The sequence below is a fragment of the Littorina saxatilis genome, linkage group LG17 (assembly GCF_037325665.1).
Source record: "Littorina saxatilis isolate snail1 linkage group LG17, US_GU_Lsax_2.0, whole genome shotgun sequence".
NCBI lineage: Eukaryota > Metazoa > Mollusca > Gastropoda > Littorinimorpha > Littorinidae > Littorina > Littorina saxatilis.
Window position 1 is genome coordinate 16,603,420 of NC_090261.1, and position 18,435 is coordinate 16,621,854.

At 42.7% G+C, this 18,435-nt stretch overlaps 1 protein-coding gene across 4 annotated transcripts in view; it reads left to right on the top strand.

Moving 5' to 3' along the window:
• Positions 1–18,435, top strand: part of LOC138953555 (neuroglobin-like) — a 225,877-nt gene that overhangs the window by 139,336 nt on the left and 68,106 nt on the right. Inside the window, exon 1 of one of the 4 annotated variants that reach the window (XM_070325400.1) lies at positions 12,567–13,866. The exons of 2 other annotated variants lie outside the window; for them this stretch is intronic. In XM_070325400.1, the coding sequence (XP_070181501.1) occupies positions 13,637–13,866 (230 nt within the window). In that variant the 5' untranslated portion in view covers positions 12,567–13,636. Of the gene's footprint in view, positions 1–12,566; positions 13,867–17,660; positions 17,978–18,435 lie in introns of those variants that run through there. One more of the 4 variants, XM_070325398.1, reaches the window with a different exon arrangement.

Consider the following 18,435-nt stretch of genomic DNA (forward strand, 5'->3'; position numbering starts at 1 on the left):
CGATTTCACCAGGAAGTAAGGTTGGTTTTCGAAGTACAAATACTGCACATGATCTGGTTTCAGATGGAAACTTTGATCTCCGCGTGGCCAAAGGGAATCATTGTGTTTGTGCAAAGTGTTGGGTTACGAGAAGAAGGTAACACCTTTGAAACCTGATCCTCTCTGGCGTGTCTGCCTTGGGGGGGAAAGATTGGCCGGGGGTGCTAGAATGGTTTTATCAGAACAATGTATTGGTTTTATCAGAACAATGTATTCTCTGTAATGGAATTTTTTCTTTATCGGTTTATTCTTCATTATTGCTTTTCCTCTTTCTCCTGTCTTTCTAATTTTTTGTTTTCCTTTTCACCTTTTACATGTACTTACTATTTGACTTATAAAACTTTACATGTGATTTTTTTCTAGATAAAATCCTCGCATGTTTACTTTGGTTTTTCAACAAATGCCTCTGTTGACGTCATATCCGCCAATTAAAACGGTTTGGACCGCATTCTGGCTGCCGTTTTTTTCATCAAATTGATTGAAAGTTTGGTCAAATGTTCTTTACCCTGGTCCGGACTATGGAATTTCATTTTATCTGGAAAGCTTAAAAATAATGTTAACTAATTGTGACCATCCACCACGAAATGAGTCGCATGTCACCTCGCGCGGTTCTGCGCTAGGCTTAATATAAGTCCGGGGAGTGTCTGGTAACAGTGTGAGGGTCACCTTAGTCACAGGCTTATAACTCAAACAGTTTTCGCTCTTTTCAAAAACGGTTTTCACCACTGGATAGAGCATAAAAAACTCTTTAGGAAAATGTACAAAATATGAAAATCATGCAAAGGTGACATGTTTCGAGAACACATCACAAATTATTGCATTGTATTCGTTATTACTTTGTGAACCCAGAAATAGAAACATATTTTGTGTTTAAATTGATAAGGCACTCAAAATGAGAGAAATTTTAAACAAATAGATTTTATATTTGGATTAAGTCAGTGTGTGTGTGTGTGTGTGTGTGTGTGTGTGTGTGTGTGTGTGTGTGTCTGTCTGTCTGTCTGTCTGTCTGTCTGTCTGTCTGTCTGTCTGTCTGTCTGTCTGTCTGTCTGTCTGTCTGTCTGTCTGTGCGTGTGTGTGTGTAGAGCGATTCAGACTAAACTACTGGACCGATCTTTATGAAATTTTACATGAGAGTTCCTGGGAATGATATCCCCGACAGATATTTTCATTTTTTCGATAAATATCTTTGATGACGTCATATCCGGCTTTTTGTAAAAGTTGAGGCGGCACTGTCACACCCTCATTTTTCAATCAAATTGATTGAAATTTTGGCCAAGCAATCTTCGACGAAGGCCGGACTTCGGTATTGCATTTCAGCTTGGTGGCTTAACAATTAATTAATGACTTTGGTCATTAAAAATCTGAAAATTTAAAAAAAAAATAAAAAAAATTAAAACTATCCAAATTTACGTTCATCTTATTCTTCATCATTTCCTGATTCCAAAAACATATAAATATGTTATATTTGGAATAAAAACAAGCTCTGAAAATTAAAAATATAAAAATTAATATGATCAAAATTAAATTTTTGAAATCAATTTAAAAACACTGTCATCTTATTCCTTGTCGGTTCCTGATTCCAAAAACATATAGATGTGATATGTTTGGATTAAAAACACGCTCAGATAGTTAAAACGAAGAGAGGTACTGAAAAGCGTGCTATCCTTCTCAGCGCAACTACTACCCCGCTCTTCTTGTCAATTTCACTGCCTTTGCCACGAGCGGTGGACTGACGATGCTACGAGTATACGGTCTTGCTGAAAAATTGCAGTGCGTTCAGTTTCATTCGGTGAGTTCGACAGCTTGACTAAATGATTGTATTTTCGCCTTACGCGACTTGTTGTCTTATCATGGACCACAATCATCGCCTGAAGCCTGTAGTTTACCAATGGAGTTTGAAAAAGGACATGTCATTTATCATCTTTTTTAAGTTTTTGTCAGAGAGATGATTCCGTTGATGTGATGAAGTAAAAGTGGCCTTGAAAAATAGTGGCTAATTTCGCGCATGGACAGTTTTCGATTACCAACTAGTACTGTTTTAGCATTTGGAGGGTGCTTCTTTTCTTTATTTGGTGTTTAACGTCGTTTTTAACCACGAAGGGTTATATCGCGACGGGGAAAGGGGGAAGATGGCATAGAGCCACTTGTCAATTGTTTCTTGTTCACAAAAGCACTAACCAAAAATTTGCTCCAGGGGCTTGCAACGTAGAACAATATATTACCTTACTGGGAGAATGCAAGTTTCCAGTACAAAGGACTTAACATTTCTTACATACTGCTTGACTAAAATCTTTACAAAAATTGACTATATTCTATACAAGAAACACTTAACAAGGGTAAAAGGAGAAACAGAATCCGTTAGTCGCCTCTTACGACATGCTGGGGAGCATCGGGTAAATTCTTCCCCCTAACCCGCGGGGGGGGGGGGGGGGGGGGGGGGGGGGTGCTTGAAGCCGAGCTTGGAGGGGGAGGGAAAGGCCGGGTTACCCGGAGTTTCAAGAATGAGGTTGTGTGTGTGTGTGTGTGTGTGTGTGTGCGTCCGTCCGTCCGTCCGTCCGTCCGTCCGTCCGTCCGTCCGTCCGTCCGCAGTTCGTGCGTGATTCAATGGCCGACAATTAACATATGTTGGGTGGGTTTTTTTACGTGCAAATAACGCTTGATTAATCTCAAGACTACATGCTTTTGGGAGGGAGGGATAGGGGTGCTAAGTGCTGTTAGCAATGGTCTCTTAACAATTGTTTTTAAAAGGCCCACGTTATTTCTCGAACATCCATTGACAAAAAATCAGTTTTGTGCCAGCGCTATTAATGCAAAATTTTAAAAAAAAGAACAGGTGTACACTACTACCCAGACTCCGTTTGACGCAAAAATAGGCTTGCTTTTAGCCACTTCACCACCCGAGGGTAAGGTAATGTAAGCAAAACGAATCTTGCGTCAACTAATCAGGCAACATTTAGAATAAAAGATTGTTAAAAAAATTAACTTCATTTGTGAGTGCCACTGTATGGATAGTAAATCTTGTAGAGAACACTCACAATACTTTGGTCTTGAAAACAAGCACGTGTGTGGGTGCTGTCAACAAAACCGACCTTTTTATTTCGGTCTTTCACGAAAATATCAGAGAAACAAAAGGAACGCAAGCTCTCTAGATATAGACAGCAGTAGCGATCGAGCTCTCTAGATATAGACAGCAGTAGCGTGCTCTCTAGATGTAGACAGCAGTAGCGAGCACTCTAGATGTAGACAGCAGTAGCGAGCTCTCTAGATATAAACAGCAGTAGCGAGCTATCTAGATGTAGACAGCAGTACCGAGCACTCTAGATGTAGACAGCAGTAGCAAGCTCTCTAGATGTAGACAGCAGTAGCAAGCTCTCTAGATATGGACAGCAGTAGCGAGCTCTCTAGATATAGACAGCAGTAGCGAGCTCTCTGGATATGGTCAGCAGTAGCGAGCACTCTAGATATAGACAGCAGTAGCGAGCACTCTAGATGTAGACAGCAGTAGCGAGCACTCTAGATATAGACAGCAGTAGCGAGCTCTCTAGATATAGACAGCAGTAGCGAGCACTCTAGATGTAGACAGCAGTAGCGAGCTCTCTAGATATAGACAGCAGTAGCGAACACTCTAGATATAGACAGCAGTAGCGAGCACTCTAGATGTAGACAGCAGTAGCGAGCACTCTAGATGTAGACAGCAGTAGCGAGCACTCTAGATATAGACAGCAGTAGCGAGCACTCTAGATATAGACAGCAGTAGCGAGCACTCTAGATATAGACAGCAGTAGCGAGCACTCTAGATGTAGACAGCAGTAGCGAGCACTCTAGATATGGACAGCAGTAGCGAGCACTCTAGATATAGACAGCAGTAGCGAGCACTCTAGATATAGACAGCAGTAGCGAGCACTCTAGATATAGACAGCAGTAGCGAGCACTCTAGATATAGACAGCAGTAGCGAGCACTCTAGATGTAGACAGCAGTAGCGAGCACTCTAGATATGGACAGCAGTAGCGAGCACTCTAGATATAGACAGCAGTAGCGAGCACTCTAGATAGCACTCTAGATATAGACAGCAGTACTAAGTGAGAGTTGTGCGGAACCAGGCTTCAAGTGAAATGAAAAGTCAAGGTAATCATGATACCGTGCCCAAAGGGCACAAAATTGAATAACAGAGCCATGGAACTTGAGTTCACTTTGTCATTAGCAACAGCGGTTAATGCTGTCGTATGTCGCTTTGTCCCTCATCGAATTTCTTCTCAGGTATTAATGCAAGCTTTCATGTTGTAATTGACCCTACGGTCAGATCGATCAGTGGATATGAGGACCACAACCTCCTGTTTTATCAAAAGGTCCATTTATTTGTTCGACGCTGACTTTGAAGGGGTCGGGGCAACGTTTGATTATTCTACTTCTATTGTCTACCTATACCCGTGTGACTTGGAATAATAGGCCGTGAAAGGTAAATATGCGCCGAAATGGCTGCAATCTACTGGCCGTATAAAATTTCATCTCACACGGCATCACTGCAGAGCGCCTAGAACTGTACCCACGGAATATGCGCGATATAAGCGTGATTGATTGATTGATTGATTATTCGAGTTGCAAGGATGCTTGCATGTACCGCATGCTGGTTATTTCTCTTCCTCACTCTTCTTTTGTATTTCATAACTGTGGCGTCAGGTGGTTATTTTTTAATTGTGTTTAATAAGTTGCGCTTTAATCTATAACGTTCGATCTCAGTTGTTCGCCCTCAGTTATTCTTTCGTGTGTTGTAAATGTTATGTGTTCTTTGTAAGCAGTACTGTGTATTTTGTGTTTCCATGTCTGCAATGTTTCCCCTCGCCCCTCTCTCTCTCTCTCTCTCTCTCTCTCTCTCTCTCTCTCTCTCTCTCTCTCTCTCTCTCTCTCTCTCTCTCTCTCTCTCTCTCTCTCTCTCTCTCTCTCTCTCTCTTCTCTCTCTCTCTCTCTCTCTCTCTCTCTCTCTCTCTCTCTGTCTCTCTCTCTCTCTCTCTCTTTTCTTGTTGGCATCGATCTTCTCAATTTTAGCGTGAGAACAGCAGCAGCTTATATCGTTGCATACATCAATACTATCGTTACCTTCCCCTCAACGATTACTTTTGTTTGGCGAACAACAATATCGTTAATTTTGTTTGGTGATCAACAATATCGTTACGCTAGTATCAGGTGCCAGGCTCCTATTGATTTTCATCAATGACTGACGATGTGCGTAACGTCACAAGTAGCAAATAGAATTACAAAACGTGATCATTTAGAACATGAATAAGTAAACATCAGCATTGACAAAAGCACACCACACACGCTCACGCACGCACACGCACGCACGCAAGTACACACGGGAACGTGCACACGCACGCGCGCGCGCACATCACACACACACACATACACACGCGCGCGCGCGCACGAAAACACATACACGCGCGCGTGCGCGCACACACACACACAGACACACAAATAAACACACGCGCGTGCAAGATGGACATTAACCAAAACAAACACAAATGACAGGAAGTGGTCGTGAGGCAAGCAAAATCCATCATCATCTGCAGGGAACATACCATTCTCCGTGGATAATACGAATGATCGCACAGAAACAGAAGGCAGGTGGAAAATACCAATTATGAGGAACAAAGAGAATCTGCATAATGCTTCCTCCATCCAATTTAGCAGTCACACATGAAACACACCGGTGATCATGCTCCAGAACAAAATCTCATCATCAAACGCTGTCGCGGCATAAATAATCCATCGAGCGAGAAACAGGAAATAAAACTAAAAACACAACCATTATAACAGTCATCAGCAAGAGATGACGAAAAATGATATAAGATTATGAAGACAAAAAGCATCCGATATAGAATAGAGAGGAACTGGTTTTAGCGAATTCACTCCATGCATGCATTTGTTCAGTTTCCGTGGCCGTAAAGAATTCACCATGTAAATATTAGCCTTCTGTTCGCGTTTTTTTCCCCCGTCAAATCTTCATTCAGGTCCTAAATCTTACAATTTCTTTTCTTTTTGCATATTATCTTTGCCATATAAATGAACCTCCTCCACCTCCTCCTTGCGTGCCGTTTTATTGACTCACATGCGAAGCAAAAGTGAGTCTATGTACTCACCCGAGTCGTCCGTCCGTCCGTCCGTCCGGCCGGCCGGCCGGAAAACTTTAACGTTGGATATTTCTTGGACACTATTCAGTCTATCAGTACCAAATTTGGCAAGATGGTGTATGATGACAAGGCCCCAAAAAACATACATAGCATCTTGACCTTGCTTCAAGGTCAAGGTCGCAGGGGCCATAAATGTTGTCTAAAAAACAGCTATTTTTCACATTTTTCCCATTTTCTCTGAAGTTTTTGAGATTGAATACCTCACCTATATATGATATATAGGGCAAAGTAAGCCCCATCTTTTGATACCAGTTTGGTTTACCTTGCTTCAAGGTCAAGGTCACAGGAGCTCTTCAAAGTTGGATTGTATACATATTTTGAAGTGACCTTGACCCTGAACTATGGAAGATAACTGTTTCAAACTTAAAAATTATGTGGGGCACATGTTATGCTTTCATCATGAGACACATTTGGTCACATATGATCAAGGTCAAGGTCATTTTGACCCTTATGAAATGTGACCAAAATAAGGTAGTGAACCACTAAAAGTGACCATATCTCATGGTAGAAAGAGCCAATAAGCACCATTGTACTTCCTATGTCTTGAATTAACAGCTTTGTGTTGCATGACCTTGGATGACCTTGACCTTGGGTCAAGGTCACATGTATTTTGGTAGGAAAATGTGTAAAGCAGTTCTTAGTGTATGATGTCATTGCTAGGTTTAGTTATTTGACCTTGACTCTGAAGGTCAAGGTCATGTAAAGGTCAAGGTCAAGCATGTGAGTCGTATGGGCTTTGCCCTTCTTGTTCTTCTTAACATTCATTCGTTCTTCCCGTTGTAATCCCTTTCTTTGACATTCGTTTGAGTTTACTTTTTTTTAACTTTTTTTTGTACTCTTTTCTGATTGGTATGTCAGTTCTGGTCTGTTTCTCTTGTGACGTACTTCTCCCTTTTTTTTCTTTTTTTTTCTCTTTTTTTCTTTTCCTTCCTTCATTTTTCTGCTCATTTGCCTTTTCTGTGCATTTTCTTTCCGAACTCGCTTCAGGCGGAATTCATTTGCTATTCGCCCCGGCTTTTTTCTTTTTTCATTTTTTTTCTTCTGCTTTCCTTCCTCGCTTTCTCTTTCCCTTTTTTTTGCTTGCCAATCATCCATTTTACTCCATGTTGTTAGTAGACACTTTCTCTGTGTATTCCTCCTCTACTTTCTTGTTATTCTCCACTTCTGTCCATGTTTGTCTGTGCTTGTTCCTTGCACGATGGCTGCACGTGCGTCTGTTCATCTTAGTCATATTGAAATACGTCGGGGGTCTGAAGGAACAGCTGCTCCAGAATGTGTCTATCCCCGCATTATGCCCACTGCATTCGTGGTCAATACAAAGCGTGATTCGTGCTGTCAATGAAAACTGAACAGAAAGGTTGTGGCTTCTCAGTCGGCGCATTTTGTTTCACACATGCATTCAGTCATAAACTAATGGCAACAGGGTAATTGTCCCCTGGACATCTACACCCGAAAACTGTGCCCTGGACAACTGCCCATAGAGGACAACCTACCCCTCCCCCATCCCCCCTCACCCCCTGCCTGGACAATTGCCACCACGATAGGACAATTGTATTCGTTGTGGGTAAGTGCGGGCGTACGTGCGTGAGTGTGTGAGGACTGTGTGTGTGTGTGTGTGCGTGTGCGTGCGCGTGCGTGCGAGGTGAACAGTCATTCCGATATATATTTAAACTTACGCATGTATACCTCGAATATATAGCAAAACACTTCTTAAACACACGCAAGAATGAGGCCTAATTGTCCCAGGGGCAATTGTCATGGTGGGGCAATTAGTGTAGAACCAAATTCATACGCAGAATACCAGACGTGAGTTTTTTACGTAACTTTTCATAATTAATTGTGCAATTAGGTATAGTCAGACAGACAGACATATAGACAGACAGGAAGACCCCAAGGTAGTTGAATGACAGCGGGTATGTCAACCAGTGCACCTTCTTCCTCAGTTTGCCCTCAACGTCTATGTCGTGGTCTACGTGTGATTCTGCGTGGTTCCTCTCCTCGGGGACATAACCTTTACAGGCAAGAGATGGAGAGGGGGGATGTATCCAAAATGTCTTCTCTGTTTTCCCGGCCGTCGGCTTTTCATATCATTTAGTCTAACAAAAGACTGCCTGTTTTAGGGAAATTGGATGAGATCCCGTGTGGGTCATGTGCCAGATTTGGTTTGCGTCAAGGACCTCAAGGGCCAAGCTTGACGTTCATGGTTGAGATACAGCGATTAAAATCCCCCCCCCTACCTCTCTCACTGCTCTGCTCTCTCTCTCTCTCTCTCTCTCTCTCTCTCTCTCTCTCTCTCTCTCTCTCTCTCTCTCTCTCTCTCTCTCTCTCTCTCTCTCTCTTTCTCTCTCTCTCTCTCTCTCTCTCTCTCTCTCTCTCCCCAACTCTTTTTTTTTTTAGCTGAAAATGCAGGATTGTGTAACATATCCCGACCACATTCTAAGGATTCGTGTACATTTTTTTCTGATGAAGATAAGAACAAGGATACTGGGGTGGTTTTTTTTTATATATTTTTTTTTAATATTTACTTTGAAGACAAGCTTTCGACCCGATCGTATCAAGGACCTTGAAGTCAGTCTTAAAAGCCGTTAATTTTGCGTAATGCTTGAACATGCAACGGGGAGATGTAGCATATCTGGGAAATTCATCAAAGGACGAGGGACACTCTTTTGTTGATATCCTTTCCTCTCAAATCAATCTGGCTTTTACATGGAACCGAAAACATTACCATTCAAGTGAATGTTAAAAGAAAAACTTGAAAGAAAAAAAGTTGTCCCGGAAAGCAAAAATTGTAAATCTTGCGTAACGTTTGTTGGTGAAACAGGAAACGCCAAGCACAAGACCGGCGGATGAAAGAAAACGGCATGTTTTCCCTTTCAACTAAAATCGATCTTGTTCTATATACATTGAACTGAAACCACTACCACGCAGCTAGGCTTGTGTTTGGAAAGAAAAACCAGAAAAGAAAAAAATACCCACGCGTAGAAACAGAACAAAACGAAACAAAAAGTTACACGAACAACCAACAAGCCATTATTGGCGCTAAAAGACGAGAATAGCATTTCCAATACGGATTTATTGTAAGTAAATGTTGTAAACATTGCTCGCTTTATTTGCCTGGTAAGTTTCCTTTGACGTACTGGCTTATGTTTGAACCTATATCATTTACTCCTATTATTGAAGTTTCGTTTATTTACTTACGTACTTATTGATTATCTTCTTTGGTTGCCTTTTTGTGAATGTCCACGTAATTTTGTGTGTTAAAACTGGAAAAAACCCTTGTAAAAGTGAAGCTTTTTTTTAAAGTGAACTTATCTGTTTGAAGGTGTGTTTTTTTTATACAACTTCACTTCATAGTGTTGCTGTCTGCACAAACATTTGACTGCGACATGTCTAGGTTTTTTAAAGTTTTTTCTTAGTGGTTTAGCTAACAATGTTAGAGAGAGAGGCCCTTTAAATAAACGATTGCGCATTGCAGCGATAGCGCACGTGCTCGGGGGCAGGGCACTGGTGTGCACTGATGATTCTCACAGGTGAGCTATGAATGCGCTCGCCATGCGCGCAAGCTGTTTGTTTTAACGGAGATAGTGATTGTGTTTACCCCCAGGTCACAGGTCGGCTCTGCCAACACTGATTCCCTTCAGAGCGGGGTAAGACATGTTTGTAGATGCAGTGGATTGCAAATTGCATTTTTGTTTTCATCAGTGCGGATTTTGAAATGGGTTATAATGACTCGCTTTAGATGGATGCAGGAGATTAACAGACAACGTTCTCCTTTCTTTCTCAGATGTGACGCAATGCGAATGATATACTCTTGTGCGCGTGCACGCCGTGATTACATGGCACACACAGTGATCCAATGAGAGAGAGAGAGAGAGAGAGAGAGAGAGAGAGAGAGAGAGAGAGAGAGAGAGAGAGAGAGAGAGAGAGAGAGAGAGAGAGAGAGAGAGAGAGGCTCATACACACAAACACACACACACTTCCTCTGTCCTCTTTGTCTCTCACATAATCACACAAATATATATTACATTTTCTGCCTTCTTGTAGTTTTCTGTAAAATGTCTCCCCTCTCGTCCTCCGGTTCCTTTCCAAACTCACGTATTTTGTGTACGACAAACCTTGTTTGCAAAACTGGTCAGTTTTTCCTCAAAAATAAGCTGCTTGATCTTCAGCTTGATCAACAAGGGTCATCAGAAACCGTTGCCGTTGGCCAGTAATAGTCTTAATCACCAAGACAGTCCTAGAAAGCAGGGAATTGTCATGCTACAGTGGAACCCCCTTTTAGGACCCCAACAAATCTGAGAAAATCAAGTCTTAACGAGTCGCGTAAGGCGAAATTACTACATTTAGTCAAGCTGTGGAACTCACAGAATGAAACTGAACGCACTGCATTTTTTCACAATGACCGTAGTCCGCCGCTCGTGCGAAACGCAGTGAAACTGACGAGACTGTTTAGCGCGGAAGTGGTTTCGTGGTGCTGCATAGCACGCTTTTCTGTACCTCTCTTCGTTTTAACTTTCTGAGTGTGTTTTTAATCCAAACATATCATATCTATATCATATGTTTTTGGAATCAGGAACCGACAAGGAATAAGCTGAAATTGTTTTTAAATCGATTTCGGAAATTTGATTTTGATCATAATTTTTATATTTTTAATTTTGAGAGCTTGTTTTTAATCCGAATATAACATATTTATATGTTTTTGGAATCAGAAAATAATGAAGAATAAGATGAACGTAAATTTGGATCGTTTTATAAAAAAACAAATTAATTACAATTTTCTGATTTTTAATGACCAAAGTCATTAATTAATTTTTAAGCCACCAAGCTGAAATGCAATACCGAAGTCCGCCCTTTGTCGAAGATTGCTTGGCCAAAATGTCAATCAATTTGATTGAAAAATGAGGGTGTGACAGTGCCGCCTGAACTTTTACCCAAAAAATGGATATGACGTCATCAAAGACATTTATCGAAAAAATGAAAAAAACGTCCGGGGATATCATACCCAGAAACTCTCATGTCAAATTTCATAAAGATCGGTCCAGTAGTTTAGTCTGAATCGCTCTACACACACACACGCACACACACACAGACACACATACACCACGACCCTCGTATCGATTCCCCCTCAATGTTAAAACATTTAGTCAAAACTTGACTAAATGTAAAAAGGAGTGAGTCTTAAAATGGGGGGCTAAATTGACAGAGGTCTAGAACAGAAAGTCTGAGAATACAGCGTCTTAAAAAACAGAGTCTTAAGTTAAATAATGGGGTCTTGAAAAGGGGATTCCACTGTACTAGCAGAAGGAAGTACATGCAGCACACGAAGAACTGAGTGTTTAGATGGACGTTTTCTCAACAGGGGTCGAATGCTGAATAGCTGGATAAAAGCTGAGTTGAAGATTTTGGACGGGTATTGTTACCACTCGGATCTGGTTCATCAAAGTCTTTCATCAAGGTCTTACATCTTCCCCCAGATACACTGATAACACTGACTGCACTATTCGAAACACACCCACTTGTTAATCAAATGATTTTCAAGTTCACCAGACACGAAAGAAAGTTCAGTGTCATTGCCTGCCGTTGGATGAAAAACATTCATGACAACTGGGTTCAGATGAAGTCATGGTCATACACAAAAGAAAGTCATAATTTTATGCAGTTAGACGGAAAACATTCATGACAACTGGGTTTGGATGAGGTTATGGTCATGCACAAAAGAAAGTTATCATTTCTTTCAGTTAGATGGAAAACATTCATGACAACTGGGCTCACATAAAGTCATGGTCATCGCTTCTGCCCCGCTATAATCATCCCTCACCGTCAGTCCCCCGCCCTAATCCATTGCAAGCTAGTTGGATGGGCAGGGCGGAAGGTGAGCTATTTCTGTCAGTACTTACATTCAGCGCATCACCCTAGTACGCCAAATCTGATGCTTCACGCAACGCCGCGCCACAATCATGCTGGCTGAGAATGTCAGCGGTTCGATGCCCTCAAGCTACCTGCTGGCTAGCATGACAAATTGACTTACTGTATAATATCTAAAATATATATAGCTCTAAGATGGCCAGGATGGAGGGGCGAGGTTGGGGGATGTTTAAATGAGCCTGTCTGAGGGGTGGCTTGTAGGCCTACATCGATTGCATGTGTCCGTCTCTGTCTCATAACTTCCTCTTAAACACTTTATAATTTTGCAATTGTAGAAATCTGTCCCCCACCCCACCCTCTCTGTCTCTCTATATGTCTGTCTGTCTGTCTGTCTGTCTGTCTGTCTGTCTCTCTCTCTCTCTCTCTCTCTCTCTCTCTCTGTCTCTCTCTCTGTGTCTCTCTCTCTCTCTTCTCACTAATTTGTAACTAATACCGCCGAGAAAATGTGGAACCAGAAAGCCATGCCAGAACCGAGCTCTGAAAAAAGTGAAAATAAAAAGCGTAATGGCAATAACGAATGCAACCGGCTGGCATAAAGGCCAAAAGCCATGGAATGCAATTAACTGACGTTAAACCGGTTTTAAACACCTGAGATGCGTGAGTAAGTGAGTGAGAATGCAGAATATTGTCGCAAAACCATTGCGACACGTGTGTTCTAAATGCCAAAACTCATTAATGAGACGAACCCTGTTCTTAAATATACATAGTGAAACGCACAATGTGCTTCCCGTATGAAAAATGAATGTCTGCCTATTCCTAAAATAATATGGTTTTACTGGGCTGCGCGCAGCGTTCAGTCATATGACAAGTAGGAACAGTAGAGTTCTGCAACTCTTTTTACTGAGGCTCAAAACGAATTTCTTCTTGGTGTTCCACATTTTGCGTAATCCGACATGAATTTGCACAAAAACCAACACAAAGCACGAAATACTGCCAGAGATCCAGATGGGAACCCAGTTTAGAAGAACAGTATCGTCAGACTTTTGATGCCGTCATCAAACGTGTCATTTGCGTAATTGCGCAGGACAAAGCGTTCTATGCTCAAAACAAAACTTGAGCAGCGAAATTCGCTGCGCGCAAAAGTTCTTTTTTTTTTGTGCTGCGCATTGTATTCAATTACAAGTCTTGTATGTGTTCGCTTCCGTAGGATACTTATAGCCGTGACGAAATATGTTTATCTTCCTGACGTGTTTTTCAAGCTTGTGGTTGCAGCAGAAAATAAGAAAGAAGGGAAGATGCTGAGATTGGTTCCATGTCATTAGAAAAGTGAGGTCTTCCAGACAGTGTGGAGGTGCAGGTGGCAGTCGTTCATCGCTGTGGAATTTGCTGTGCTTTCCTGGACCGATAGGCCAAAAGTGTCTTTGTCATAAACACCCGCAGGAGGCAGCGTTGTGTTGTGGCGACTGTATGTCGACAGTTCTGGGGTGAATCAAGTTGTCCTTCTTCAAACACTTGATCTTCAACATTTGTGAAAGGCAGTGTAAAAATGGGATGCCGCCAGTCAAAACAAAAGTCCAAAGACTCACTAGCAGGGGCGAAAAAAACAGGTTCCATCGGTAACGGAGGAGCAGCGGAGGCGGAGTTCAGTGTTATTTCCGCCGCCTCCAAGACGTGTGAGAAACTGGGCGTGTCCTCCAAGCAGATCTTCGGCCTCCGCCAGTCGTGGAAAGGGATCAAAAGGAACATGGAGGACACAGGCGTGGAAATGTTTCTCAGGTAACATTCGGATTTTTTCCCTCCTCCTTTTCAATGATGATTTTTTTTCCAAGTGTTTCCCGAGCAACAAAAAACAAGATTGCTTTGTTCCTTTGAGGTCGGTGTTACGATTGTTGAGTGTCACTCAAGCGGAGAAGCGAGGTAGTTTTCAAAATTTCACATACTTGTAGACGAGTATTGATGATCTTCAGACATAACACAAATGAATATGATGTCATTGTTTGATTTGAGCTCACAATTAGTGTCTGGTGTAATTTAATCTTGGCCAGACTAGTGGTGATGTCATCATGTTATGACGTCATCGTGTCAGAAATGAGGTCACTCAGGTGTATGAGAACACATTTTTGTTGTCTTGGTCAGCCAAGTATCAATTGTTAATTTGGATGCAACTGGGTCAAAACAAATGTTTTGGTTTATTTTGTGTTGTTATTTTCTTTTTTCTCTAAAAATGTGGAGGATGTTGAGCATGAGGTTTAGTGATAGTCCACTGCAATGGGTCACGACGAAGGGGTGTCGTCTATATGTAGAGAATACTACATGGCTTACTATGTGATACCAGTTTTAGACGAGTTGTGTTTTTACCTATTGAACTGCGAGCGAAAGCGAGCTTTTCAATATATTTGAAAACACAACAAGTGTAAAACTGGTATCAAACAGCAAGCCATGTAGTATTCTGTGTATCCTACATACTGTACTTGTGTGTCTATTGCTCCAAACGTGCCTCGGTCGAAGCGCCCAGATTGAAGAATCTTCAAAAATGGAACCTGGATCGCTCCAAAAGCCGCGTGTAATCTTTGACGTCAAAGCAAAGACGTCACTCTAGAAAGCATATCGTGACGTGTACGTTCTTAAAATTCTTCTAACTGTTCAAAAATGACGTTTGTCTCCGTGACTCGGTATCACGGGCAGTGAAAAATCATGTCCCTGTCAAACACGACCTCTTCACATGCACTGTGGAGTGAACGATATTGTTATGACATGACTGGTATACGCAGGGGCGGACGAGGGGGGGGGGGGGGGGGGGCACAGGAGGCACGTGCCCCCCCCCCCCCGAAAAAAAATTAAAAAAAATTTGGAAAGCTGATTCTATGACCATTTCTAAGTTCAAATGGCACCTGATGGCACCATTTTGCTTCTTTGGGCCAAATTTTTTTCCGGGGGGGCATGCCCCCGGACCCCCCTAGCAAATTCTGGCGCTTTGCGCCCATCACATTCACTTTCGATTCAAAGTGCCCCCCCCCCCCCCCCTTACAAAGCAACTGATCCGCCCCTGATACGTGTATGTCACACGTATGTTGGATAAAAAAACATTTGCTTTTCTTGTTACGTGTGTGTGTGTGTGTGTGTGTGTGTGTGTGTGTGTGTGTGTGTCCGTGCATGCGTGCGTGCGTTTGTCTGTGTGTCTGAGTTGATGCGTGTGTACGTTTGCCCCGTGACGTGAGCGGCCAAGCTGTGGACGTTGACCAGCGAGGGTATGCGGGTTGTATTGCCCTGCCCTGCCCACAGAGAACATCTACTGCGAGTGACCAGCAAACCTCGGCACTTATTTTCGTCAATACGTTCAACACTACAATTTTGCTGGCCCCGCTAGTCTGATTGCTTTCAGCGTTCGATACTCTTGGGAAAGTGGCAGCGGTTCATTGCCCTGTGCTCTAAAGAGAATTTGCTGACAGCATAAACTCGTGGTTTCACAGCAAATGTTCAGTAGAAAGAGAAGGAGGAGGAGTAGGGAGGGACGGGCGGGGTAGGGGTGACCTCTTTTAGGCTGAGCAATACATAAGGCTTCACAAGTTTTCGCAAGGTGTCAATATTCGGCTTTAGATAGCCAACTCAAACATGCACAAATGCGAGTCCACGCAGACACAACAAATCAATATAAAAATGAACCAAAATCAACGAAAACTTATAGAGTGTATCCCATCAGAAAGAGTGTGCGGTTGGTTACTACATTCATCCTGAAGTCTGCTTGACCTGTGTCTCGGTATGGACTGTGTCATTCTGTTTTATAAATAGTGCATGGACAGCTTTCTGTTTAAAACATTTTAGACAAAAAATTTGATTCGATACAACCTTTCTGTAACAAGATACAAGGGATTTGGCAATGAAACACATGCATATATATGTCTGCATCTGTATCGAAGCAAAAGCCCGCAACGGAGAGGATAATGACTGAGAGACAGAAACTAATGAGTCTGCGTCATCAGTTGCTGACAGAACATGTTCTTTCCTGTGCTGAGCTATTTGGATGGCGCATGGGTGAGGCATATATACATTGTTGCTAAGATGTCTCAATGGAAGAGGATCTGAAAATGCACGACCCCGTGACCTAGCATAATTAACAGACCCAAGGTGAAGGTTTGGGGACAATGAACTTCCGGTAAGAAAAAAACTGGATAAAACACGTGAAAACTTTACTACAAAGACTGATCAGCGCGCAGAAGCCATGTACTATGGAACGCCAAATCATCGGCCAACGACGCGCGCAATTACGCCCGGAAATCCGCGCGGACTTTCGAGCTATTCCAGGGGCGGATCAGTTGCTTTGTAAGGGGGGGGGCACTTTGAATCGAAAGTGAATGTGATGGGCGCGAAGCGCCCGAATTTGCTAGGGGGGTCCGGGGGCATGCTCCCCCGGAAAAAAATTTTGCCCAAAGAAGCAAAATGGTGCCATCTGGTGCCATTTGAACTTAGAAATGGTCATAGAATCAGCATAGAAAAATCTTCTCTTTTTTTTTTCTTCTTCTTTTTTTTTCTTCTTTTTTTTCGGGGGGGGGCACGTGCCCCCTGTGCCCCCCCCCCCCCCCCCACGTCCGCCCCTGTATTCTCGTCGTTGATTGGCCAGAATGTCCGAGAAAGTCCGCGCGCAATTCCGCCCGGACTTTTATCTCAAACTCCGCGCGGACTTTCGGCACTCGTTTTGCACGGACTTAGTTGGAACGAAAGAGAGTCGGATCGAAGAACCAACATTAATCGCGCGCGCCCGTGTGTGAGTGTCCGCGCGTCGATGGCCGATTTGGCGTTCCATAGTGTCGTCCAGCCTTGTCACGCGAAAGCGGGTCTTGGTGACCATGCTATCATATATGCAAGACTATTGTAGGAAATACGCAATCCTGTGACGTTAGCATATATGTGTTCGTAGGTTCCGTCTGGTCTGCTTCTTTCGAAGTGGTTTTGCACAGGAGAACAGTTTAGATTTGGTTTGTAAAGGATTGAACATTGTAGCAAACAAGATCGTGAGTTGCAGTTAGTTCGCCGGTCCCTGAAAAGCGTATACCTGGTAGCTAAATGTTACATTAATTACGAGACAGGAGAATCTGATGAGACGTGTGTCATCTGGAATATCAACTCAAAACTTGCTTCGAAGACAGAAATGTCCAGATACATGTGTTTTCATCGTACCGTATAACGCTGTGGATTCATGCTATTCTGTTGAATCTTTGTTTGGACTCAGGACCGTAGGGATCGCTTCACCGAAGCAATACTAGAGCCTGGAAATGTAGCCGTCTGTGTTGTGAAGCAAGTCTGATCACAGGCAGAAGGTATCGTTCACTGGACCATCACTATCATAGTGGTGGTCCAGTGAACGATACCTTCCGCCTGTGGTCTGATACAAAAGCAGAAGTTTGCGTGTGGGTGTATCTTAGGAACTCTAAAAGGGAGAACACACAAACACACACACACACACATACACACACATACACACACATACACACACACACACAAATTCATGCCACCTCTTCGACCTGATTTTCAAGCAATTCTATTTGAATAACAGATATCTGCTCAACTTCTAAAACGTCTTCTTTTCGTCCTGTTCATTTGCCGCATGGGCCCGGTAGCAGCGAAAGATGGGATGTGTGCAATGTAAAGGCAATAACTGCAAGTGTTGCCGCCAGCAGGAAAAAGCGATGTGGATCAGAACTAAGGTGGAACCTGGCAAAAACTCGAAGGGACCTACCTACAGCGAGACCATCACTTGTACAGTCGAGTCCCAGTGCAGCAAAACGTGTAAATATGTGGGCATCGAAATGAGGGAGATCTTCCTCCTCAAACAGTCGTGGGAGTACAATGAAATCCACATGGTTGAGACGGGTGTGGAGATGTTCATAAGGTAATGTTACCCTCTCATTATACTTATCATGTCATCCCATCATCAATTAAGGTGCGGGGGGAGGGGGTGGTCGAATTTCCTCTGTGTGTGTCGGGGGAGGGGGGGGGGGAGTACGTGTAAGGCGATTCCGGGAAAACTACTGGACCGATCTTCATGAAACTTTACATATACTTATTCTTATCTATCCAGATAATATCCCCAGACCATGTTTACGTTTGGACGATATAAATGTCTGATGACGTACAGTGAAAGTTGAGGCAGCACTGTTACGCCTCATTGTTCGATCAAATTGACGAAGCTCGGACTATGGAATAGCAATATCAACTTGGAAACTTAAAAAGTAATCAATGAGTTTCGTCATTAAAAATCGAAAACATTCTGATTAATTCTAGATGAAAATGTTAGTAATCGAATCAAAAATGATTTCATCTTTTTTCTTTACCATTTCCTGATTAAAA